Source organism: Pleurodeles waltl, chromosome 6 (genome assembly GCF_031143425.1).
Source record: "Pleurodeles waltl isolate 20211129_DDA chromosome 6, aPleWal1.hap1.20221129, whole genome shotgun sequence".
In the NCBI taxonomy this organism is placed as follows: Eukaryota; Metazoa; Chordata; class Amphibia; order Caudata; family Salamandridae; genus Pleurodeles; species Pleurodeles waltl.
The window spans coordinates 1,662,411,402-1,662,436,339 of record NC_090445.1 but is presented as its reverse complement, the minus strand read 5'-3'; the positions used below and the strand labels follow the sequence as shown (position 1 = coordinate 1,662,436,339).

General features: G+C 44.2%; 1 protein-coding gene across 2 annotated transcripts in view; it reads right to left on the bottom strand.

Annotated features, from left to right (window-relative positions):
* Positions 1-5,841: 5,841 nt before the first annotated feature.
* SNAPC4 (small nuclear RNA activating complex polypeptide 4) overlaps positions 5,842-24,938 on the bottom strand; it is a 178,444-nt gene continuing 159,347 nt past the window's right edge. Inside the window, exons 22-24 of one of the 2 annotated variants that reach the window (XM_069241609.1) lie at positions 14,734-18,041; positions 12,338-12,466; positions 5,842-6,380 (exon numbers count right to left, since the gene is read on the bottom strand). In XM_069241609.1, the coding sequence (XP_069097710.1) occupies positions 12,353-12,466; positions 14,734-18,041 (3,422 nt within the window). In that variant the 3' untranslated portion in view covers positions 5,842-6,380; positions 12,338-12,352. The remainder of the gene's footprint in view (positions 6,381-12,337; positions 12,467-14,733; positions 18,042-24,938) is intronic. The other variant, XM_069241608.1, reaches the window with a different exon arrangement.

The window sequence follows — 24,938 nt, the reverse complement described above, 5'->3', positions numbered from 1 at the left end:
GAGGCGGGAGGGTGGGGAGCATAGCAGCAATAATGGTGGGAAAAAATGGCGGGAACGGGCGAGGCAAACACCAGCTCAGGCTATGAGCCCAGTTAACACAATCAGACCCAGATAAAATTAAAAATAAGTGAAGTCCAATTACCACTAATACATCACCACAATTAACACTAATAACTAAGCCCAAATGAAAAGGAGCAAAAGTAAACAAAATTAGAACAAGGAGCGATCTCCAATCTAGAAGTCAGTACCAGGCCCCATCGGACCTGTTGGCAGCGGGATGAACCAGGGGCAGAGGTGCCTGCGATCGAAGTCACAGCCTCCTGGTGCTGTCAGAGGTATGGGGAGAGCCACACAGTAATCAGAGGTCACGGGCTACTCACTGGAGATGCGCAGTGGTCTCCATTAGTAGTCGTTGGAGGCAGGAGAGCAGGGAATGGAGGAGCAACAAGGGAAGGAAAAAATGTCAAGAACTGGTGGGGCAGACACCAGCTGAGGCTACAAACTCAGCAGGGGCGTAGCTTCAAGAGGGTGTGTGTGACGCTGCGCTTAACCACGGCGTCTCTTTCTCCGACTGCAGTAGGACGGCGTCTCTGATTATCAGAGCGCCGTCCTCCATGTTTTTTGCACCTCATTAACGGCGCGTTTCGGGAAGCACATTTCGTGTCCCAAGTTGTGTCGTACTTACCTCTTTTTATTACTTTTCTTTTGCTTGTCGGTGGTGGGCTCCTTTTCTTTTTCTTTCTTTTTTCTGTTTTATGTGCACTTCGTCTTTTTTTTGGTTTCCCTGATGCCTTTTTGCTGGTCTCCATGTTGTCTTCTTTCTGTTACTTTTCTCAGCAAGCCTTTTTTATTTATACTTCTACCTTTTTCCTATTCTCTTCTATGGGCCTTTCCCAATCCAAGATGGTGTTGTTTCGCTTTCCTGTGTTGTCACTTCCTGTCCTCCAGTATACAGGGAGTGCAGAATTATTAGGCAAGTTGTATTTTTGAGGATTAATTTTATTATTGAACAACAACCATGTTCTCAATGAACCCAAAAAACTCATTAATATCAAAGCTGAATATTTTTGGAAGTAGTCTTTAGTTTGTTTTTAGTTTTAGCTATGTTAGGGGGATATCTGTGTGTGCAGGTGACTATTACTGTGCATAATTATTAGGCAACTTAACAAAAAAAATATATATACCCATTTCAATTATTTATTATTACCAGTGAAACCAATATAACATCTCAACATTCACAAATATACATTTCTGACATTCAAAAACAAAACAAAAACAAATCAGTGACCAATATAGCCACCTTTCTTTGCAAGGACACTCAAAAGCCTGCCATCCATGGATTCTGTCAGTGTTTTGATCTGTTCACCATCAACATTGCGTGCAGCAGCAACCACAGCCTCCCAGACACTGTTCAGAGAGGTGTACTGTTTTCCCTCCTTGTAAATCTCACATTTGATGATGGACCACAGGTTCTCAATGGGGTTCAGATTAGGTGAACAAGGAGGCCATGTCATTAGATTACCTTCTTTTATACCCTTTTTTGCCAGCCACGCTGTGGAGTACTTTGACGTGTGTGATGGAGCATTGTCCTGCATGAAAATCATGTTTTTCTTGAAGGATGCAGACTTCTTCCTGTACCACTGCTTGAAGAAGGTGTCTTCCAGGAACTGGCAGTAGGACTGGGAGTTGAGCTTGACTCCATCCTCAACCCGAAAAGGCCCCACAAGCTCATCTTTGATGATACCAGCCCAAACCAGTACTCCACTTCCACCTTGCTGGCGTATGAGTCGGACTGGAGCTCTCTGCCCTTTACCAATCCAGCCACGGGCCCATCCATCTGGCCCATCAAGACTCACTCTCATTTCATCAGTCCATAAAACCTTAGAAAAATCAGTCTTGAGATATTTATTGGCCCAGTCTTGACGTTTCAGCTTGTGTGTCTTGTTCAGTGGTGGTCGTCTTTCAGCCTTTCTTACCTTGGCCATGTCTCTGAGTATTGCACACATTGTGCTTTTGGGCACTCCAGTGATGTTGCAGCTCTGAAATATGGCCAAACTGGTGGCAAGTGGCATCGTGGCAGCTGCACGCTTGACTTTTCTCAGTTCATGGGCAGTTATTTTGCGCCTTGGTTTTTCCACACGCTTCTTGCGACCCTGTTGACTATTTTGAATGAAACGCTTGATTGTTCGATGATCACGCTTCAGAAGCTTTGCAATTTTAAGAGTGCTGCATCCCTCTGCAAGATATCTCACTATTTTTGACTTTTCGGAGCCTGTCAAGTCCTTCTTTTGACCCATTTTGCCAAAGGAAAGGAAGTTGCCTAATAATTATGCACACCTGATATAGGGTGTTGATGTCATTAGACCACACCCCTTCTCATTACAGAGATGCACATCACCTAATATGCTTAATTGGTAGTAGGCTTTCGAGCCTATACAGCTTGGAGTAAGACAACATGCATAAAGAGGATGATGTGGTCAAAATACTCATTTGCCTAATAATTCTGCACTCCCTGTATAAGTCACTCAGTGCTGATCTGCTTTGCGTTGCAAACACTTCCTTTCGGTGGTGATCTTCACTCCTGTTCGTCGTGTTTTTTCCAGTTCCTGTTGCTCTGCTGGTGATTTTTTCCACTTTTTTCCTGTTTTATTTCCTGTTTTATTCCTCTTTTTCAGGAGTTCCTGTTTTTGAGGTTTTTCCCATTTTTGTATTTTTTTCCTCTGGGACTCCTTCTGGAGGGCACGGTCTGCTTAAGCGTTTTCCTGTCAAGCAGCATCGTGGCTACTAGAAAGGGTTACCCCTATCTTGGTCTTTCCAGAACCAGCAAATGACCCGGTGCTCTTTCAAATCCTTCAGTCAAAGGTGAGAAGCATCGTTCAGACTGTGACAGTGTGGTGTGTTACATCTCACCAACAAATGTATCTTATGATGAACAGTTGGGTACAGGGGCTTTTAGTCTGGTATGGTGAGGTGTCTGTCAGATTTCACCTGGAATTTTACACACACAAACAAAAATGCACACACACTCGCCTTCTGTTTGGGAATATTTAAAAAATGTTGGTAATTTCACAAAATAATGTGCTTTCTCTAACCTAGTGCCCCTACTAATCTGTATTCCTCTACCTTTCTGCCCCTAAACCCCTCATGTGCACCATGCGTGTTGTATAATGTACTTCAGCATTATGTGCCAGCGTGATTGGTAGGAAATCTGAAGCTCACGCCATCCCCCAATCTTACTGACCAAGCTACGCCCAAAGAGCCCAGTAAACAGAATCAAACCCATACAGAATTTAAAATAAGTGAAGTCACAATTACCACTAATAAATTACCACAATTACCACTAATAACCTAGCCCAAACAAAAAGGAGCAAAAGCATACAAAATTAGAGAAAAGAGTGATCTCCAACCTAGACGTCAGTGCTCATACTCTGTGACAGACATGATGATCCAAGAAGTGAGGCTGACTGCCATTGACTTAGACTGTCTTCAAAGGCTTAAGACTTGCACTCTGTGAGGAACATAAGGGCCCAACAAGTGAGACCAGCACCCAGAGAGTGAGACTATACTTCAAGTCATAAGACTCATACCCTGAGAGCAACATGGTGGCTTAACACCCATGCTCGAAGGCATTAAAACTCACACTCTGTGCGTGACATGATGGTCTAAGACGTGAGACATACATCTAATGAGTAAGGCTGTGCTCCATATGGCTTGTACTCTAGGAGTGACATGACGATCTAAGAAGTGAAACTAACACCTAGTGAGACTATGCTCCAAGGCGTAAGACTCGTACTGTGTGTGACCATCATGTAAGACTATCGCCTGGCGAGTGAAAGTGCGGTTTGGTGCATGAGACTCACACCCAAATAGTGCAATAGTGAACTGGTCGTCTCCTGATATTCCTCTGTCTCTTATACTCGATGCCTCCCCACCCTCCCGTCGATGTGTTTACCTCCGTCCTAACTCGTCATCTCTTTTTGGTCCATGAGGCGCCTTGCTGTCCGACCCTGCAGCTTCTGACTCTGGTAGACCTCTGCTTGAGCAACAGGGTGTCTACTTGGGCCAAAGGGCGTCTACTTGGGTAACAGGGCATCTACTTGGGCCACAGGGCGTCCATTTGGGCCACAGGGCGTTAGAGTACAGGAAATTTACACAGTGACACAGGAAACTTAATATACGCTTATTCTAAATATGAGCCACCTCATTCGCCTCCATGCAGGTCATTAGCCGAACATAAATGATGTATTTTATTTTTTATGCTGAATCAATTTAATATATTTTAAACACGTAAGCTAATGCACCTAAAGCCAGCAGCTAAAATGTTCAAAATGTTTATCTCAGTACAGTACAATACTACTATTGTAACTTTTAAAATGGAGCTAAAAATGTTCTTGTTTCACCACCAGTTTGGGACGGTATCTATTTTTTTATTTGTTGTTATGGCCTATCTTCAGGCCTCACTAGATTTCTGGATGTGTATTTTATGGAAGGCTTTTCAGTTTCTTTTGCTTTTTTATTTCATTACAACACTATTTGCTACTTGTTGATCGTGTGGTTCTGTAAGCACACTTTTAATTATAAGGCCGTATGACGTTAGTACGGCCTCGGAGGCTGGTTCTTTGGGCAGTTTGGGACTGTAGTAGTATTTGTATAAAAAACAGCAAATAAATAAACAGCTCTCCCAAATAATTGGGTGAGATGATGCTTTAGTTTATTAACGCAAACTTTTTCATTGTAACCTGCTTGCGTCACCAGACATAGGGCCTGATTACAACTTTGGAGGAGGGTGTTAATCCGTCCCAAATGTGACGGATATACTACCCGCCGTATTACGAGCCCATTATATCCTCTGGAACTCGTAATACGCTGGGCAGGACATCCGTCACATTTGGGACGGATTAACACCCTCCTCAAAAGTTGTAATCAGGCCCATAGTTTCTCCTTGATCACCTGATTTGGGTGGCACTGGCCTTAAGCTGCAGCACAAAGGTCACCACAACACAATCACACCACAACTCTTGTCCTTGTGCGCACTACCAAAGTTTTCCCATGTACAACAGCGGAAACCATGCATAATGTCTAACAGCTGCTCCATCACCCCCTTTGAACAACACCACTCCTATGTCACAGCACCAGGCTGATCACAACACGATCAGAGCACAACTCTGGCCGTCAAACACACTACCAAAGTCTTCCCATCCAGGGCCAGCTGCACCCATGCAGAATACTACAACATCTGCTCCATCACCTCCCTTGAAGAGCATTACTCTTACACCACAGCACCAAAGTCACCACAACACAATCAAAGCTGTGCACAACTCTGTCCATGAAGGGCGGCAAACTCTTCCATTTAGCAAAATGCAACCTCTGCTTTTTAACTCAACCTCCTTTGGACACTATCACACTCAAACCACGGCTCCAAGCTTGCAACAGCACAGGCGGGGCATGTCTCTGGACCCTGCTCACAGCAACTTCGTAAACAGGGGACAACCGACAAATCTTACTTAAAAGGACTACAAGATGACAGGAGCTGCAGCTGTGTGCGATGCAACTCCAAGATACAATGTACATGGAGACTCTTACGGGTAAGATGTCAGATGCTTGAGTTTCGTGGGGACCAGTCAGAAAGACATAGCACTTCCATGATGTTATGAATGTCTGGATGCAAAGCTGGTCAGGATGCAGGACAAACGGACAAGGTTTTTGTACAACCTTTACAGGCACTCGGTTTGTTTCCATGTCCTCAAGAAGTGGCGGCTGGCATTGTCCACATTGTAAGCCCCAGAAACCCGAACCCTATCCCACCATAACTGCGTGAAAATATCACAACACATACGAACATATGAAAAGCAGTATATTTTAATGAGAAAATATAACATATATAATCTAGGCATCAGTTTACTCATTTCTGTACAAAAGTTTCCACAGGTAGTTGAACACAGAAATTAGAGGAACAGTGTAGAAAACAGAGACAAGCACGAATTTGATAGATTTCAACAACACACAGTGTCACACGACCAATATAAATAATATTTTTAAGCATGATAATAAATTAATGGAACTTCTTGTTTCTCTCCAGAGTTCTTTGCCACGGCGTCTCAGGCGGTGTCTCGTGTAGCACAAGTAGGATTGGAGAACTGGATGCTAACGGGCAGAGACCTCACTGTGGAGGCGATGCTTCTCCATCCTAGCTACTAGAGTAAAACTCTCAAGCGACAATGAAGGGAGCGAGTGGATCTCAACTTTCTTCTCAACCCTCTGGAATGCACTTCTGCAAGGACCTCTGGCATCATCTTTGCACCAGTGCGAAAAACCAGTGCTTCATGAAAGTGCTTGCCTTAGGTCAACAACCAGGCAGGAAGATGTCTGACCAGCGACACCTGTAAAAAAAAAAGTGCATGTTGTCAATTGGTGTTGCTCGAAATGATCCGATCTCTCAGCGAAACTTAAAATAATTGTCAAAATGTGTCTCCCTGCCCGCTGTTGGCCAGGCCATAGGTTCAGGTATAAAGATGGGTGGTAATGTAAAATCCTCCAAATTCTGGAGGAAGTGCTAATGGCCTGATTTGGAGTTTGGCAGATGGGTTTAATCCGTCACAAACGTGAACGAGATCCCGTCGGCCGTGTTACAATTCCATTTTATCCTACAGAAATCGTAATACGTGGACCGGATATCCGTCACGTTTGTGGTGGAGTAAACCGTTCACCAAACTCTAAATGAGACCCCTAAGTCTGGATAAGCGTTAACTGGTGGAGTTTTCTGCACCACTGGCATAGTGTGGTGGCTTAATTTGCACCAGGGAACTCTCCTTTAGATTTTGCACTTCCTGTAAAAATCCGGTTTTACATTACCACTCAACTCGGACTTAGGTCCTTAATATTTTTCGGAACCACTGGAACCCTATGATAATGCAGCCAGTATTAGACCAATGGGAAACTCAGCTCAAGGCTGCTACCAGTCGGACTGCACTGTGTATGAACACCCGTATCCCGACACCAGTTTCAGGTCTGAGTGATGCATTCAGGCATGTCACAGTAGTTGTATACCACAAACCTACCTGAGAGGCAACAAAGCACTGGACTGAGGGTGAGAACAACCAAGGGTCTGAGTAAGAATCATTGCACAGAGGCAGTAATAAGTAGATTCCTATTGTTAGGGTGGTAATTGTCCTAGAAGTGATGAGTCTCAATTCCTTTCTGAACTGAAGAAGTATTGAACCAGTTTTGATGTTGATGACACTGTTGTGCCAGGTTCTAGAGTCTAAGGGCCTGATTTTGAGTCTGGCAGAGGGGGTTAATCCGTCACAAACGTTACGGATATCCGGTCCTCTGTATTACAATCCCATTATGGCCTATGGGGATCGTAATACAGCGGACCAGACATCCGTCACGTTTGTGATTGAGTAACCCGCCTGCCAAACTCTAAATCAGGCCCTTTAGGTGAAATGCTTGTCTCTGTCTTTTTCTTTCATGTACTTCATTATCTCCAGCCTGGTGATATCCTGGAACTTGGTCTGCCTTGTTCACCTTTAGAAGTCAGTTTCTTGTTCAGGTCCTCGTGGGTATCATTTCTGATGGCCTTGAAGATGATGTGACTGGTCTTGCAGATGATATGGGCCTGGTTTAGGGACGGGGGGAGAATGTAAGCATTCAGCATGGGAAGATGGGATTCAGTCTTCTTCAACCAGTTGATGAGATGTGCTTGTCATGGCTACCATAGTCTCGCCATTGCGGTTGTTAAGCAGGATGTTGCCTCCATCTTGGTGAGAGAGGATACTGGATACCATGCATTGATGGTTTTCTTGGTGACGTGTGTTTTTAAAGTAAAGTCTGTGTCAAAGGTGAATACAAGTGACTGACATTGTCTCTCAGCTAGAGTGTAAAGCTATCTAGGTTCATGCTGGATACAATGCTTCAATCTGTGGTTGTTTTGAGCAGTTGACAAACAAGGGGATTGTGGATTTTGTCACGTTGTGCTTTTCGGAATGTACTTGACATCCAGTTTGGGAGTATCTGAAAGCAGGTTTTAAGTTGATAAATGTTATTGGTTGAGTAGACTTTGAAATGCAGATCAACCTCATTGGCATATCGATAGATCTGTGTTGTCAGTGTGTAGGTATCTGAGGGGTTCTAAGTGGAGGGTGAAGATGATAAGGGAAAATGGATCTAAGAGGTACTGCACTAGAGACATGCTGATTCTGGCATCTTGCAGTTGGAGGCTATTTGTGATGAAGAAGATGAAATATTGCCGAACTGTACCAAAGAATCCCAAATGTGTTTCCATGGTATGTATCAGGACTGAATGCTTGACTGTGTCAAAAGCTAAAGAAAGGTCAAGCAGGATCAGGAGGTAAAGGTTGTTTTTGTTCTTGATAAGGATGGAGAGGTCAACTACTTTAACAGCAGCTTTCTTTGTAATAAAGCTTGGTCTGAAACCAGACTAGTCCCCCTATAGAAGTCTGTTCATGTGATTTGCTCTTAGAAATAGGTGGCAACTGCCTTTTCAATGTTCTTTTCAGTGAAGGATAGGTAGCTGATGGAACACATGTTGGCAAGATCATCTAGGTGAAGGGTCAGCAGAAGGCAGATCTGTCCTGTCTTAAGGACATCTGGGAAAGTTTTTTGGCTGAGGGATTAGTTGACGAGGGTAGGGAGGGTTATGGGGATATCTCCTTGAAGAGACCTGATGACAGATAATAGTAGAATGTATTCTTCATGGGAGCTGGCCTTCAGTGAGTTCAGGACAGTACATTTGGAGGGCGGGGCGATGAGCGATAGATAGAATGGATGTTGTGTTATCCATCTGGTTTAGTTATGATGCGTTATTCGTTAAGGAAGACTGTAGAAGCCTTCACCCCTAAAGACAAGTCCCTCAGATGTGCTTTCAGACGGGATAAGCTTGTTGCAACTATCAAAGTTTTGCCCTGCACCTCTCCTCTTGCTCAATCATTCTAACTACAAAGAGTAACTATTTCCCGTTGCCACTGCTGAACAGGGGCCCGCATTTAGGCCTCTCTAATAGCAGAGCAGGGCAACTAAACAATGACTCCCCAGTTCTGTCGCCATTGTCAAGTGCCCTTTTTGGAAAGAGCATTACCCTTGGGCTCCCAGGATGAGAGAACAGAAATAAGGAAGATGGGTCTCAATTGCAATTTTCCTTCTTGTGTTTTCTGTGCTGTAATTCATGCAATGTTGCAGAGAAACAATCTTCTGTTGATCCCCCTTCTGTTGAGATCCTGGACTTTGTAACAGGATGAACGCTTTTCAGGCTAGTCAAGAAGTATTTTTACCAGGCATGTTCTCAGAGGCGGAGATGCCTATTGATACCAATGATACAGTCACTTCCCTTGTTCTGGGACCCCTTAGTCATGAGGTGGAAAACACTGAGAGACAAGTTGTGAGTGTCTTTGAGAAAGAAAATGTAATCTTCAATTTATTACGTTCTCTGCTACCAGACAACTTATGCATTTATGTTCTACTCTGAAATGTACCAGAAATTGGTGCTCTTGAAACAGGATACAGCGGAGAGCCATTAGTACATTATGATCTCTTCACTACTATCCCAGTTTAAAAAAGCCCCACAAGGGGGGACTCTTGTCTTCGAATAGCAGTGGAATTGTGCTTATCAGGTTCACAGCATCCCATGAAAAACAGATTCCAAGAGGCACATTCCCCAAACATGCTGGCCATGTCGGAGGTGGACGTTTCCTCTCTCCAGGGTCAAGGTACTCCTACATTAGTAATCACACTACAGATTCTACATACCGTGTTTAGGGAGGATGTGTATGGACTAATGCCAATGTTAAACGATTGAGACAGGTCCAGTTGTCTTTTCCATTGATCTGGAAAGCATGCAATACCTCACAGGTTGTTCTTCATCTTGGATGCAAGGTCAAGATGGACCTTGTTCAGGCTCGTAGGTCCCCTGACTAGATCTGCTGTACTAAGAGTTTCTTTTTTTAAGGTGGGTGAATTAAATCTGTGTTGTGGTAGATATAAAAAATGGATACTTCCACTTTCACAATATTAGAAACTGCAGGATTATTATGACTATCTTGCCAGATAGTCAACATGTTTCTACAAAAACGTGCTGCCTATGGAGGTCACTACACTTTCATGCATGAGGCCACTACATATCTGTCCTGCACTAGCCTGACTGGTCTCATTGTAGACAGAAGGCCACAAAACCTGCAAATTACCCCCTTGGACCAAGCAGTGAGGAGGATTCTTATCAGTATAGGAAGAAAGGCAAGGACTATGTTTGGAGTCTCTACACCTTCCTGCTTGAGTTGAGGACAGAATATCCATCTACATGCACAAGGTTTGGACTGCTATGGTCATGGGGAATGATTGCAAGGAAAGAATGCCCAAGGCTCAGCTGACTGGAAACACTGTCATGAGGATAGCTCAAGACTGCCCACAAGCTTGCCCAGCCAGCTGCACAGGAACAGCGAGACGAGGAGTTGTTCCATCACCTTTGCAGGTTGGAATGGGTAAGCCTATATCATCCCATCATACTCAGTCTACCCATACGCTATAGTGTCTGTACGTCGCTCCTCCATCACTCTTTTAGGATCAGGAGAGAGCTAATTTTCATCCTCAATATGAAAGTTCATCCCATAAATCACATAAGGTGGAGGAGCTCTTTCTGAATCTGTAACCAGAACCATCATTGTAGCCCTTACTGTTCCAAAGATGTCACCAGTCATGGTCACACTCTTTTTAATTTGGACTACAACCCAATGGCTATTAGTGCCACTGTGACTTACATTAGGTACCCCCATTCCCTGCAGATGCCCCACAACTTGAAGAACTGTACCATGGCCTATAGATTCTAAAGTACAGAACACTGCCCCCAAAAATGGCACATTTGGAACAAACAATGGGAAGTAGCCCACAATTTTGCCACTGTCTCAAAAATGACATAAGGGACAAGTTGGGCCATCAATTGCTCCCTGACCTCCAGGAACTTGGCAGGTGACCCCCCTCCCTAAATCACCACCCCCTCAGCCAACCATCTGCCCATCTCGACCTACGAGAAAGATTACATGACAGTGAGGCTCCACATTTTATTTGGGTGGGGCGATTTTGGGAAAGTCCATTTAAAAACCTTCTGTAACCGAGAGCTACCAATGTCTAGATCAAAGTAAAGCCTGATCAATAGTATCATTTACCGAATTCTGTGACCGAAGCTCATCTTTTTTTAGAAGGGATCTAAGTGTGTTTGAACAATACAAAGTATACCCAAAGCATGCTATAGGCTAAAATCGCCACATTACTAAATATTAAGAAGATTTCAAACGTCTGGAACTAGAAAGATATAATAAAACAATTTAGAGCTGGATCTCTGACCCAAAAGGCGCTAGGATCTTCTGGTTTCTTTTCCTCTTTTGAAGTGTATCGACCTGCTAACCTCTCAATAATATAATTTTCACTTTGTAAAGTAAAGCACTGATTGGTTACTCAAGTTAAGTGTTATCTGCTGTGTTCTACTGCACTCTGAGTTTCTTAGCTTGCGTTCCTAAAGCATTTTTATATCTTGAGTATTCATGTATGTGGTATTTCTTCAGCACAAACCCAGCCAAAAGCCAGAGGAGAGTTGTACAGGTCAAAGACAAGCGATAAGTCAACAAGTAATTTGACAAGTTTTGTGGACAAGTAATGCATTGTGATGTAATGCTCTTTAAAGAGGTGCATCTTCAACTCTTTTCCTAAACTGAGCAGCGCTGGGGCGGTCTTGAGGTATATGGGGATATGGTTCCAGATCTCGGGTGCATAGATGGAACAATCCTACTGCCTTGTGCAATCATTTACTTTTCACCCTGGCTACCATAAGGGAGTCTCTTAGCCATTCAATTTAGAGTGTTACAGTAGTGTGCAACTGGGACTCTGGTGGTAAACCACCTTAATAAAATAGGATAAGGCCCAAGAGCCTTTGACTGCCTTAAGACCCCAAGCAAAGGTCTCACAGGTTTAGAATAACCCATCAATTGGACATAATCTATTGTTTGCAGGAATTATGCGATGTAAATAATGGGTATGTCATAATCTGCATAAGTTATGTGCTTGGAAACCACTGTTTATTAAACAATAAAATATGCAATGTTACACAGTCATGGCTATTTGCTTGTAAGTTTCAAGGTATAAAGAATCTAAAATTCTATACAATGGTGATTATTTCTAATTACCTTGTGAGGTAAACACCATATGTTGGTGGGTGCACTCCATGCGGCACTTTGCAAGAACCAACTCAAAACAGTGCACGCCTTAGCCATTCTTTAATACAGTGCACGTGACAGCCATCAACAACTGCACATTTCTTCGCAAGCTGACTTACCCATTTCCCACTTTCTTACAGGTGTTTTCTTAGACGAAGACTTCTCCTTGTCTGCACGTTGGTGCTTTGCACCATGATCGCAGAGTCCTCGGGAGCTGCATGGCTGCAGCTTGCTTCAGCGAGAGGTTCCTAAACATGCAAAAAAATGGAGAAGTGACAAAATGGGGAAAACAATCTATTCTTCAGTTGATGGAATGGAGCTGTTGTTCGGGTTTGTGTCTACAGTCTCATCTGTAAAGTATGCTACCTGGCCTCAGCAGATTCTTTTGAAAGCACAGTGGGTACCTATGACAGTGTCATCCTTCCCCCTTATATGACCTCCTAGGCATGAAGTTGTTCTAAAACCAGCAATACATGCTTGGGGAGACTGCGGTTCACTAGCATCAAACACCAGAACAGGTGACATATAGGAACAGTGTAGCAGCTACAATACCAGGAAGGTCGTTGACTACCAAGGACTGCAACAACAGCTGAGCAAATTTACCTATCCAGTACCTCAAAGCTGCATGGCCTTCTAGGCGCAGTCCTGAACAGGGGCAACGGAAGCAGAAAAGTTCAGCAAATTCTCCAGCACCTGGGCCCAGCCATGAGGGAATTTGTGCATCCCCTTTCCCAAGTTCACACCTATGCAGGAGTGTAGATTTTCACACTTCTGACATTCACCTATGTTTCTAAGAGTACTGCTGCAGAGCGGCAGTAGCAGTTATAGGTGTTCCAGAGTACACCTGAAAGACTACTGTGAATTCACATTTATATTCTCGAGAAGCCATTTCTGCAGGTGTAATGCAAAAATACCTCTGCAATGGCGCATTACCTTCTTCGTTCTCGACCCTTGTCCGGATACTTACTCATGCATGTGAGGCCTATCTCACCAAAGGCACCCCTCCCACGTATCTCACTTTCACTTAAAAAAAAAAAGAAAAACACTCCCTGGGACTACGTTTATAAGGCACCATTACTCAGCACTTTATTAGGCGGGTTTTCTTTAATACCTGTTTTGTCGATAGCAGAACCTCATATAAGGCTAGTTATTATTAAAGATTGCAGACCGGATATTGCCAATTGACAGTGGAGTAAGTTTGTACTTTTTGAGCTAAGAGAAAAGGAAAAGGGCACCAGAAAAAAAGGGGAAGCCTTTTTCTAGATATATCAGACCCGTGAAGGGGACATCTCATAGATGTTCAGGTAGCAAGATGAGACATCGCAATGACCAGAAGAAGCAGCCATCTCCTGTGTCTCCTAGAAGAAGGAGGCTCTCTGATCCTACTAGGGGTATTCATTTAACAAATATTCCACTCTGTGTCACAGAAGCAGACTCAGATCATGGTCAGGTCACTCTCAGAGGCCTTTCAGAAACAACAGAGGGATCACAGAAAGGGCAAGTCATCTCCAGGGAAAGGTTATTCACTGGTGCCATGCACTTCTCTCAACCTCCTGGTCATCTTCTAGCTATGACTCAGATAATATGAACTTGTGAGTTCCCGGAGAAATATGTACAAAAAGAAGAGTTGGGGGGTCTAATTACCTCCTGTTAAATGTTCTACACCTTCCATTGGATGAGGAACTAACATCTACCAATAGCGGTTGCTTCAGACAATTTTTTAAAACAGTGGTTCCAAAATTACCGGTAAACCAGCAGTTCAGGGTTTCTTAAAGAAGGTCGGAGAGACCCAGAAAGAGCCTCTGTGTATGAGAAGAATTTATCCATTGGGGAAAGGAGATATGGAGCTTTGTCAAAGGGCTGGGTGGATCCATCGTTTATAAATCTCACCAGACAATCATCACAGCCTCTTGAAATGAGGGCCTGGAAAGAACATCTGTGCATGGGAAGAATGTATCCATTGGCGAAAGGAGATATGGATTTTCTCAAAGGGTTGGGGGCGGAGATGTCATTGATAAATATCACTGGGCAATCACCAAAGCTCAGTTATGCCTTACCCCAATTTAATCTCTGCCTACACCACTGCCAAAACTGATCAGATCCTTCTGCCTGACCTGGATGCACTATGCTGATACAACTACTGCAGATGGGAAAAACTGAGGCACCTGAACCATAAATAATGACACTTATTTTATTTGCAGTTGCACTGTTTGCTATTTCCAGCAGGATACAACTGTGTCTACCAATTCTAACACGACCACACCATCAACATTGTTCCCCAGGTGCAGGTTGGATATGAGCAGAGAGGTCAAAATATCAAGTAGTGTGTGACGAGAGGGAAAGTACTGGTAGGTTGTGGAGAAGGGCCAAATGATACAGACCAAAAAAACAATCTGATGGAAGCAAAGATGGAATTGTGAATCTGTTATTCTTAAAATCCATGATGATTTCAGAGAACACTCAGAATTTGTTTTAGAATTACACATTAAACAGTGCAAGAACTGTGCAACATTACCTGATCTGACTGAGCACCGCAATGAGCTGTAGGAAGTGTTGCAGTTGTATTGTCCACCTCCATTTTAGCCAAACGTTTTGCAGGACTGCCTGTTTTGTAAGTTGCTTCCTTACACTCATCGTCTGCTGAGTCCATCTCATCATAATCTGTTGCATCCTCTGCACCGTCCTCAGCATCATCATCGGATTCGCTGTATGTGTAGTGAGTGGAACGCACCGTTGTTCTGATTCTTGGAGGAGGCAGTGTAGCCAAAAAAGCTGGTACGGTAAATGCTGAGAGGAACCGAGCTTTCAGCAGGAGATACGCTGGATTATTCTTAAGTTTATGAGCAATCACTTCTCGAACAGCCTGCAGTTGTTCATCTGTAGTCTTTTCCTTATTTTCTTCATTGGATTGCAGAAGACGGAGTGCACTTTTTTCCAGCACTTTTTTCTGCTGTAAAAGCCCTGACAAAGTCTTCAAGTTGCAAGTAGAAGGTGGCATGTAGGGCAGGGCATCTTTCAGTGGTGGCGCATGAACGCCATGTTCTCCTTTCAGCCAACTCTTTACCTTTTCTTCTTCCTCTATGGAAACTATGCTCAGATCCAGAATTTTTTTCTCAGTACTTGATACAGGTGGACAGTTTTTGCTGTTATCTGTGGTAGAGACAGGAGGTGTGGCTGGGGTCATTGCAGAAACAGATACAGGTGGCTGGATTTGTTTTTTATCAGTACTAAAGACAGGTGGGGTGGCTACACTCATGTCAGCAATAGATACTGGTGGGTGAATATGGCTCAGACCATTGCTAACTATAGGTGGTGAGGCTGAGCTCTTTGAAGCAAGAGACATAGGTGGGTGGATCTGGTTATTAATGGAGACAGGTGTTGCACAAATTGCAGAAACAGATACAGGGGGACAGATTTGATTCTGATTCTTACTAGAGGCAGGTAGAGTTACTAAGCCCCTTGCAGCAATAGTTACAAATTTCTGGATTTGGCTCTTATCATTACTAGGGGCAGGAGGTGTGGCTAAGCCTCTTGTAGCAAAAGATAGAGCTGGTTGGATTTGGCTCTTACCAGTACTAGAAACAGGGAGCCTGGCTGGACTTCTTTCAGCTATTGACACAGGTACCTTAATTGGGTTTTTATTACTACTAAAGAAAATTTGTGTAGCTGGGCTCGTCACTGCAACAGATACAAGGGGCAGACTTTTGTTCTTATCCTCACTAGCCATGTGTGGTGTGACCAGATTAGTCACAGCAATAGATGCAGGTGGTTTGATCTGGTTATTTTCATTGGAAGCCACTAGCGGTGAGGCAGGAAAAGGGCTCTTTGCAGTAACAGAAACAGGTGACTGGATTTGGTTCATGCTGCTAGTAGCCACAGATGGTGTGGGTACACTCTTTGCTACAAAAGCAGATACAGGTATTTGGTTTGGTTTCTTAACAATCCTGGAGTGAGGTGGTGTGATAGCACTCCTCGCACCAAAAGATATCGGCAGCCGTGTTTGGTTCATGTTAGTACTGATGAAAACTGGTGTGAATGGGTTTCTCACAGCAATAGGCATGAGGGGTAGATTTTTGGTTACATTTGTACTAACCAAAGGTTGTGTAGCTGGGCTTCTCACAGCAACAGAGACAGCTGGGCGACTCCGGTTCATATCTTTACTAACCACAAGAGGTGTGGCAGGGGTTTGGCTCCTTGCAATAATTACAGGTGGCTGAATTTGGTTAATGCCACTGCTAGCCGCAGGTGATGTGGCTAGGCTACTTGCAACAACAGGACACTCTGCTTTAGGAATATCTGTTTCTTTTCTGGTAACCGCAGTCAGAGGGCGTTTGGGTGATTGGACAAAGGTATCGGAGAACGTTTGCACGAGTGGCCTCTTTTTCACATTTTTTTGCGTTTCACTCTGGAAGGAGGACGACTCCTCAAGCTCAGTAACTCCACCTTTACTCAGGCTGATTAAACTCAGCGAGCACTGCAGTTCTGCACTTGATATAATCATTGGTTTGTTTGCTGGAGGTAACACAGTCATGAATGATGGTCTACTTGACTCAGAGGAGGAAGTAGCCCCTAGTTCACCAGATGTGAGTGATTCAGTAGTACTGGGGCAGTCCAAAGGGACCGCCCGGTCAGACTGTACTGATGCTGAAGAAATAATATTCGGGGTGCGCTTTAATCTTGCTATCCTTTCTTTGACTGTCTTAATGGAAGGTGCAATTACTTGTGAAGTTGGCACAGCTGGGCTGCTTGTTACATTTGTGTTTGCACTTGTTACTGATGGACGTTCTCCTTCAGTAGATACCTTGTCACCAGAAATACCTGCCAATGGCATCAAACAACTGGAAGGAACATTTAATTCTGTTTTGGGTGAAGCCGTCTGTTGACTGGCACTGGAAAAGCCCAATACCGTGTGAACCGGCACAGAAACCAGTCCCTGTGGCGTTACGACCAAGGTGAAGGGCATCAGTTTGTTGGGTAGATTTTGAGTCCTTCCCTGCGAGGGTAAAACTGCAGGCCGCAAGCTCAAGATGCTCTTTTGCGAATAAATCGGAACTGAAGATCCAGCTGTGGAAATTGAAGCTTTAGTACCAGGTGTTGCAGCAGTTGTAGCTGCATGAGCAATCTCTTTTTCTGCAGGTATTGTACGTGGAACTGGGCATGGCATAGCAGCTTGTCGTTGCAGAGACGGGGATATCAAGCTTTTGCCCACCGTGGTCTGAACAGTTGTCCCACAAGGGCTACCTGCGTGAGATGCTGAACTGTTGCTTGAAACTGGCAGGTGTTCTGCATTATTATGCATCACAGAGCTATCTGAGCCTGCACTCATCCCCTGGGATGCAGCAGAGCCATCTTCACACTTGGATTGCCTTTCCGAGAGGCTTATTGATGTTGGCATTGCAGAAGATGCAGCTGGTACTGGAAAAGGCAACAATGGAGCCTGTGAAGTGTTGAGAAAAGGAAATTGATTCTTAGAGGATGACAAAGTCTGTGGCTGGCTTGATCCGGGTTCAGGCTGTACGGCAATCAATAACTGGGGAGCCACAACTTTGGGTTCAGCAGCAACAGTTGTGTCACAGGGTGCCACACTTGTAGAAGATGTTGAGTCCTTCATCCTTTTCTCCTTCAGTAATTCCCAGACAGTTTTAGGTTTTTCTTTTGGTACTCGAAATGGACGGCGTAAAGAATCTGGTCCTTGCATCCTACACCCCAGTGAAGCCGTATTGCCTTTTGATGTTTTGAGACCAGACAAGACATTGCTGGTATTTGGCAGGGTCCCAGGTGGCCCGGAGTTTCCCCTTGGAGGGCGACCTTTCAAGGGGTAGCCTGCAAAAGAAGAGAACAATATGGTATGAAAAAAGATATCTGATTTTGAGTAATTTAACACACAAATATAATTTTGTTGAGGATTTTACATGCTGTTCCCAAGTCAAAGAAAGTATGGCAAATCAATAGAAAAAAGTAAGCACGTTTGGCACTGATTTGCCACAAATACAAGCTTGCCACAACCCTTGGCTTTTCATACTCAAACTTCCCAGACTAAGCACTAATCCCACAACCATCACCATTCATGAATTTAGGCGCAGCGGCACTACTGTAGAGTGTCCATGGAGTGTCCAATGACTTCTTCTGCCATCACGATCCAAAGGGTTAGCATTTCACCTGAACGGTAGCACTGCCTTCCCCCCTCCCTACATCTTCTCCTCAGCAGTAGGCACACCTCTACAAGTAAAGGACAGATTGGGTTTAAACTACAATTAGCATTCACTCTATTTAAGACTCATCCTAGCAGTGAAGACTCCCCATCACACCCCCCTAGGCTCTCAACCATGGAAATCCAACTCATGTCTGCTTGGTAGAGTCAAACCTTCAACATTACTTTCTTTTCTGTTAAAAAAACATGTACTAAATGTTATCTTAAGACTAGACGTAGACATACTGTGGTTAGGGTAGCTAAAAACAGGATTATTGACTGATAATAACAGAGCAACAAAAGCTAACAAACACAACAACACATTAAAAAGTATAAGACCCGATTTCTAATTGGCCCGATATATAAGACCCGATTTCTAATTTGGCTGTCAGGCCGTCCTCCAGAGGGCTGACGGAGTAAATTATTCTGTCGTCCTCGTGGCGGTCCCGACGACCACATTTTGAAATGTCCATTGGACATTGTGGCATTTCTTATTGCTGTTTCAAGGCTGGGGAAACAGAAGGTAGAGGCAACTACAAATTCTGAAATTGCATATTCCTGGTGAGTTTAAGGAGGCTCATGACAGAATGTAGTTAAGTTTTCCTCTCTCCATTTATTGTGCACATGCTAATGCAGGTGAAGACTTTTGAATTGGAAGCAGTTGTGTGTGTGTGTGTGTGTGTGCGTGAGCGCACGCGCACTGGTGGCCAACATATCCAGCTCAAGGTGGCATCATACTTTGTGGCAAAGGCAATGGACGTCGGGGTGGGGATGCTGCATTACCCCTCAAATAACTATGCTGGAGTTCAGAAAGTGAATGGGCAACAGATCTGCCTTTAGATTTTGTTTTTATCTTGTCACAGAGGTTGAATGTCGGGCTCTGTTTTCTGACAAATTGCTACTTAGTCTTTCAACTTTTTTTTTACTTGTCTTTCTCTACATGCAAAGTGAAAGGAACTTAGCTAAGTGAACTATGTGACAAACTTGCAGAGATACAGGGAAAGTGAAAGGAAAGGAGGCAAGATGTCAAGTTTAGTGCACATTTAATTACCTTTTCAATGGTGAATATGCTTTTTTATAAATGACAGTGCACTACCCCACCATGCTTTAGTAATATATTTGTGGCTGTGTGTTCCAAAATGCTCCGCTGGTTACATATTACACCCTTAACACTCTCCTGCTGAACAGACATGGCTCTTTTGCAGATTTGTTCATTGTGTGATGCTTGGATTGTTCACAATCCTTATGTCTCCAGTGATGTGACATTGATGGCAGCACCCCAAGTCTGAAAAGGGTTCCAGCTCCACTGCTTTGTGGATTTCCTCAGTGGTACTGGGAAGATTCAGGGCATTACTCTCTTGCCCTTCATCATATGTTGGGCTAACAAACAGTTTTCAGGGCCGATGATGGGTGTCCCGCATGTTTTGTTTCTTAAAAGATGTTTAGATTATTTATATTTGATGTGTCTCATGGTGTAGGTAGGTGTGCCTCTTGAAATGCGAGGTTGACTAAGGGATGAATGTTATTCGAGGGCAATGCCAGGCTGTGCCCTTTGGTAGAAGTTACTTAATAGGAAGGAGTTTTTTTAGCCGCACAGTAGCAAGCAGCAGAACCTGCTTAACCAGCGACACGCGGTGCAGAACAGAGCAATCCGCACTATTTATGGCTTGCACGAGTTTGATGCTGTTACAATATACCGCTATGACCTGGGAAGCTTGCAGGAAGTGCCCGGTCTTAGGAAGCTCGCCAAGCCGGACCGAGAACCCAAAGCAGCCCTGACAATTTTGTCAGACCAGCCCCTGGTTGGGAGGAGGACGTAAGTGCAAAGCATTGCTGCTTTTGTTACTGGGGACCCAGTTCCCAGGACTGCTGCAAAACCTGCCCCTACCTTCCAGCCTCCCAGGGAAACACTTCATGCCCGCTACGGCCAGTCCGGCCCTGAAGCTCCAAGCGAGCTCTCCGTCTGTGTGGAAGGCCCTGAAAGAGGTTAGACGTAGCCTGGGGTAGCACCTCGATCTTGAGGGCATCCCAAGCTCAACATTACTAAATGGTGCGATGTTATTGTCAAGGTGACGGCTAGAAGTTGCAGATGCCACTTTGTGGAAACAACATGCATTTTGTCCCGTTATTTCTTAATGTTAAAGGGGCCATGCATCGCTTTAAGTGGGATGAAGATCTGGGGGCGTGGATGATGTAAATAAGGGAGTGGCTTAAAACATGTAAAATAAAAACCTGTGCTTAACATAGTGTACCTCTCAACTGGTATTTTGCTGCTTCTTTCTGGCATTGCGTCCAGATATATAATACAGCATATAACATTACACCTTCAAGCCAGGACTACTGCCTTTGTCAATGGTCGTTAGTTGCACAAATTAAATAAGCCACAAATATGGCTTCCTTGTATAAAACATTGAAAGTGCTTCGGTTCTGAAATGATGAGACTGTGAAGTAACAATAACGAGTCTCTTAGAAGTTACATCAAAGGCCGTGAAGGGTGATACTGCTGCCGAGTTGCGATATTTGTTTTCGCCCCGAGGGTGAGAGCAATAATGGCACTGGCAGGACCCGGCCCAATTAAAGGCCTGGGCCATGCAGTGAAAAGGAAAAAGAAACACACTCCTGCATCTGTAGATCAGTAAACAAGACGTACTCTACAACGCTGCTTTGTTTGATGACGTGTGTCTAGGTTTGAGCTCCATTGTGACATAGTTCACCGGATGGGGCTTTTAAAGGCCCTTTGAAGAATTATTTACTTAAACAATGACATAGAGTTTTGTCCAGCACATGAGCCTAAGGTGTCTTTACAGCTTTACTTTCCTCGATCTCACGTGAAGCAAACTTTTATTTCTCAACGTACTGGTATTGTCTAATTAAATTAATTTAAATTTGAAAGGTGCCTGTTTGAGATTTGGACTATTTTGTATCCTATCTTGTGCACTGGCCAGTGTTTAGTTAATACCCAGCCTGTCTGAAATGTTGGTCAAATAGAAGAATTAGGCCCTTTCTTGACTGATGGGAAATGCCATGATTTCTCTCCTTATATCATTGAAACATTTTGAAACTGTTGTTTTGGGCTACTTCCGGTGTAGATTTGTAGGATTAAGCTATTTCTCACCAAAACTTCTATTCTACTGTGTGGGAAGTTTGTTTAACTGAGGGAGGGCTTTCCCTCTCTTGATAACATTTCTTGACTTTTTGACACCATTCGTTTCGGGCTATTTTTGGGCCTGTCTACTGTGCATTTGTGTTTGTTACGACTTGAATGTGAGTCTGATCTTAAGATGGTTTCCGTAATGGGCTTTCTACATGCAGACAGGAATGGCCTGACCACAAGACTGCTGTCTCAAAGTGTTGAGAAATTCACAAGAGCTGTGATCTTGTGAAACTTTGGTCTGGGTGTCTAGGGATTATTAGTTCATCGGTCAACAAGCAATTCAAACTAGAGCGATAGTATTACCACCGATGTCTATGCATGCTCTGCCTCTCAACCTCTTCTTTGCTCGGTGGAATCCTGAAATGTAGCAATAGCTGTACAGCTACCTGTTCTCAGGACCACAGATGAGTTGGAGAGAAGGTTGAAAGTGAAAAGGCAGCAAGGCATTTCATCAGATACCTGATCCAAGATAACATTGCTTAACAGTGGTCTAGGTCCTTCATATGGACTTTCATTTCAGAAGGTCATTATTTAATGGATCACACTGGATGGGGGAAGAGTCCTCCAGAGTTATTCTTGCAGGCACAAGCTGTGATTAAGTATCCAAGATGGTCACCAGATTTGGGTCCATCAATGATGAAAATGATCAATATCAGCATCTGAGTGGTAGGCCATTTCCAGTCCCCTTTGCTTCAGCCTTCTCACCCTGAGGGTTCCCCCTCCAATGCTGCTGAGCCTATCTTTTTATGACTGCAGCAGCACTGGTGCCATCCCTTGCCTGCCAGAGCTCTCACACTTACTCTTTTGCCATCCGTCTCCTTCCATGTCTGTCTGGGCCCCCACTTTAGACTTGACTACGCATCCGGCCCTGTGGTCAAGTATCTTCTTGACAAGATTCTCATAGCTTCTGACCACTGTTGACACTGTGCACATTTACCAAGCAAGAGCATCCAGCATTGGTGACTTCGGCTTTCACCTTCGCCACTGGAGCTAGCTTCAGTCCGGTCATTTCATTTAATTTCTTATAAGTCTTTTTTGTGGGCAGATGAAAGATGCCTTATTTTTCTTTTGTGTTCCCATTAGAGTTCACTGAGTTCTTTTCCCGAATAGCCCCAAAAGTATTCTGTTAGAATGAAGTGCATCATAAAGTAATGAGCCGGAGCTCCACGACTTCACATCCACCCATCTCAGCAACCAGCCAAACAGCTCTTCTTACAGAATTCCCATGGTTTCTCGATCACTTAGTCCTTCTTAGAATGTCCAATAACATAATTGGTTTTTACTATGTATTTCCATTTGCTAGCAGTGCAGAGGGACACTCAACCATAAGGAGTTAGACTTATTGCCTGAGGAGCAAAATCTCAGGTTTCGCCACATTGAGGAATACATCTCTAATCCAAATTTTGATACCACAGAACGACGGAAGCAAGAAAGTTGCTCACACTCTGTAACAATATTTCCGGAGGCTACTTTTTCTTACCTTACATTCTTCAGCATATTAACATATCCAGGTGACAAACTGAGTGGGATAACTCTTTTCAAGCAATAGTTATTAAGAAAAGCCAGGTGGCATCACATGACTTCAGTCCTTCATTCTGATCTCATCTGTTAAGGAAAGTATGAGACAGCTTACCTAGGGTCCAGCCTGTACAGGCAGGCACCACCTAGGGCAGAGAGGAAGGGCAGTTAAGAAGAACCAGCCTGTCTGGATAAAAGATGGTAGGAAGTGGCCTGAAAAATGGGGCCAACAACTCCCGACCATACAGGCTGAAGTAATCACCACCAAGAAGACTATTTTGAGGAGCAAGAGACAAAGAACTATGCAGTGGTTCGGATGGCAATGCTGCAAGAAACTTGAGAACTAAGTTTAAGTCCCACTACGGAACAACATAGGATGTTAAAGAATATTTACAAAGCAAACTGTTAAAAAAAGTGCCACTAGTCGCAACCTTATACAGGAAAATGTGGTCATAAATCAAGGGCATCAGACAGGTGAGCCTTACAAGGATTTTAGTAAGCAGTCTGGCACCACAATCTTGTACCTTCTGCAGAAGGTGAAAAGACTGATGGGAGAGAATACATGATGCAGACCCTTCAGCCAGCTGAGACAAAAAACATTCCCCAGCAGTGAACCAATTCGCGGGAAGAGCAGGGAGTGAAGTAAAGGACATTTCCTGTTTGGAGCCATGGCAAAGGTATCAATACATCTGGGGAAGCGGATGTTCATGACATTGGGGTCTAGCTCCCAATTGTGATCCTCCAGAGACAGGCAACTCAAGTTATCTGCCTTCCCATTCAGAGTGCCCACCAGATGAGATGCCATTTGGAAAATACCCTGCTGCAGAGACCAATGCCACAAGCGCGGGGGCACAGCAGTCATACGCCAGTCATCCCAATATGGAAATACACGGACTCCTGTCCTCCTGAGGGAGGTCACCACCACACACAGTACTTCGGTAAAGACTGGCAGAGCAGCTGTCAGCCGATATAGTAGTACTGTGAATTTGTAGTGTTAGTCACCCTTTTGAAGCAGAACCCCTGTGAGCTAGGAGGATCAGCTGGTGGGTATATGCAACCTGGAGATCCAGAGACACCATCCAAACCTGCACACTAAGGGCCAAAAGGACCTAACTCGGGGAACATTTTGAATGTGTCCTGACAAGAAAAAAAAAAAGATTCAGGAGTCTGAGGTATACATTGGGTCTAAGGCTTGTGCTACGGCCACAACTTCTATGGCCCATTTTTCCAACAAAGCAAAAACTCTAATCTCTAAGACTGAGGCATGGGACAACAGGGTGCACTTCCTGGAGGAAGGTAGGCGATCCAGAAGAATGAGGAGGAAGAAGAGGCTGTAAGCCTTGCCAACCAGCTGGAGTACTAGGTGGTAGAGGAGGCAGATCCAGTAGAAGAAGAAGGGCTCACTTTCAAAAGAAGCACAAGAGCTGCTGTTGGGTCTGGACTGGGTGGATTGACTTTGCAGTCTGAGGCAGCAATGAAGGATGCTCCAAGTGTGGTAATGGACTGGCAACTTTGATCCCAGTAGCTTCCATGGAAGCAGCTCAATGCCCAGAGCCTAAAGCAATGCTGATTCTGTAGCAGCAGGGATGGAGCAGCTAGACTCAGCAAGCCTGAAGCCACTCTTGGCTTCGGAACTGATCCAGTGGGAGGAAAGGCAGCCCCCTAAAGAGGTCCCACATGACCCACTAGAAGGTCTTGACATGGGAAGGATCCGAAGATGCAAACAGTAACTCAGATCTAAGATTTTTAAGAACCTGGATTGGCGGAACACAAAGAAGAGAATGATACCATCAACCTCTGAACAGACTTGAGAGCAGAACCATTTCCTTGAGAAAGATTAGAACCTATCATTCCAATT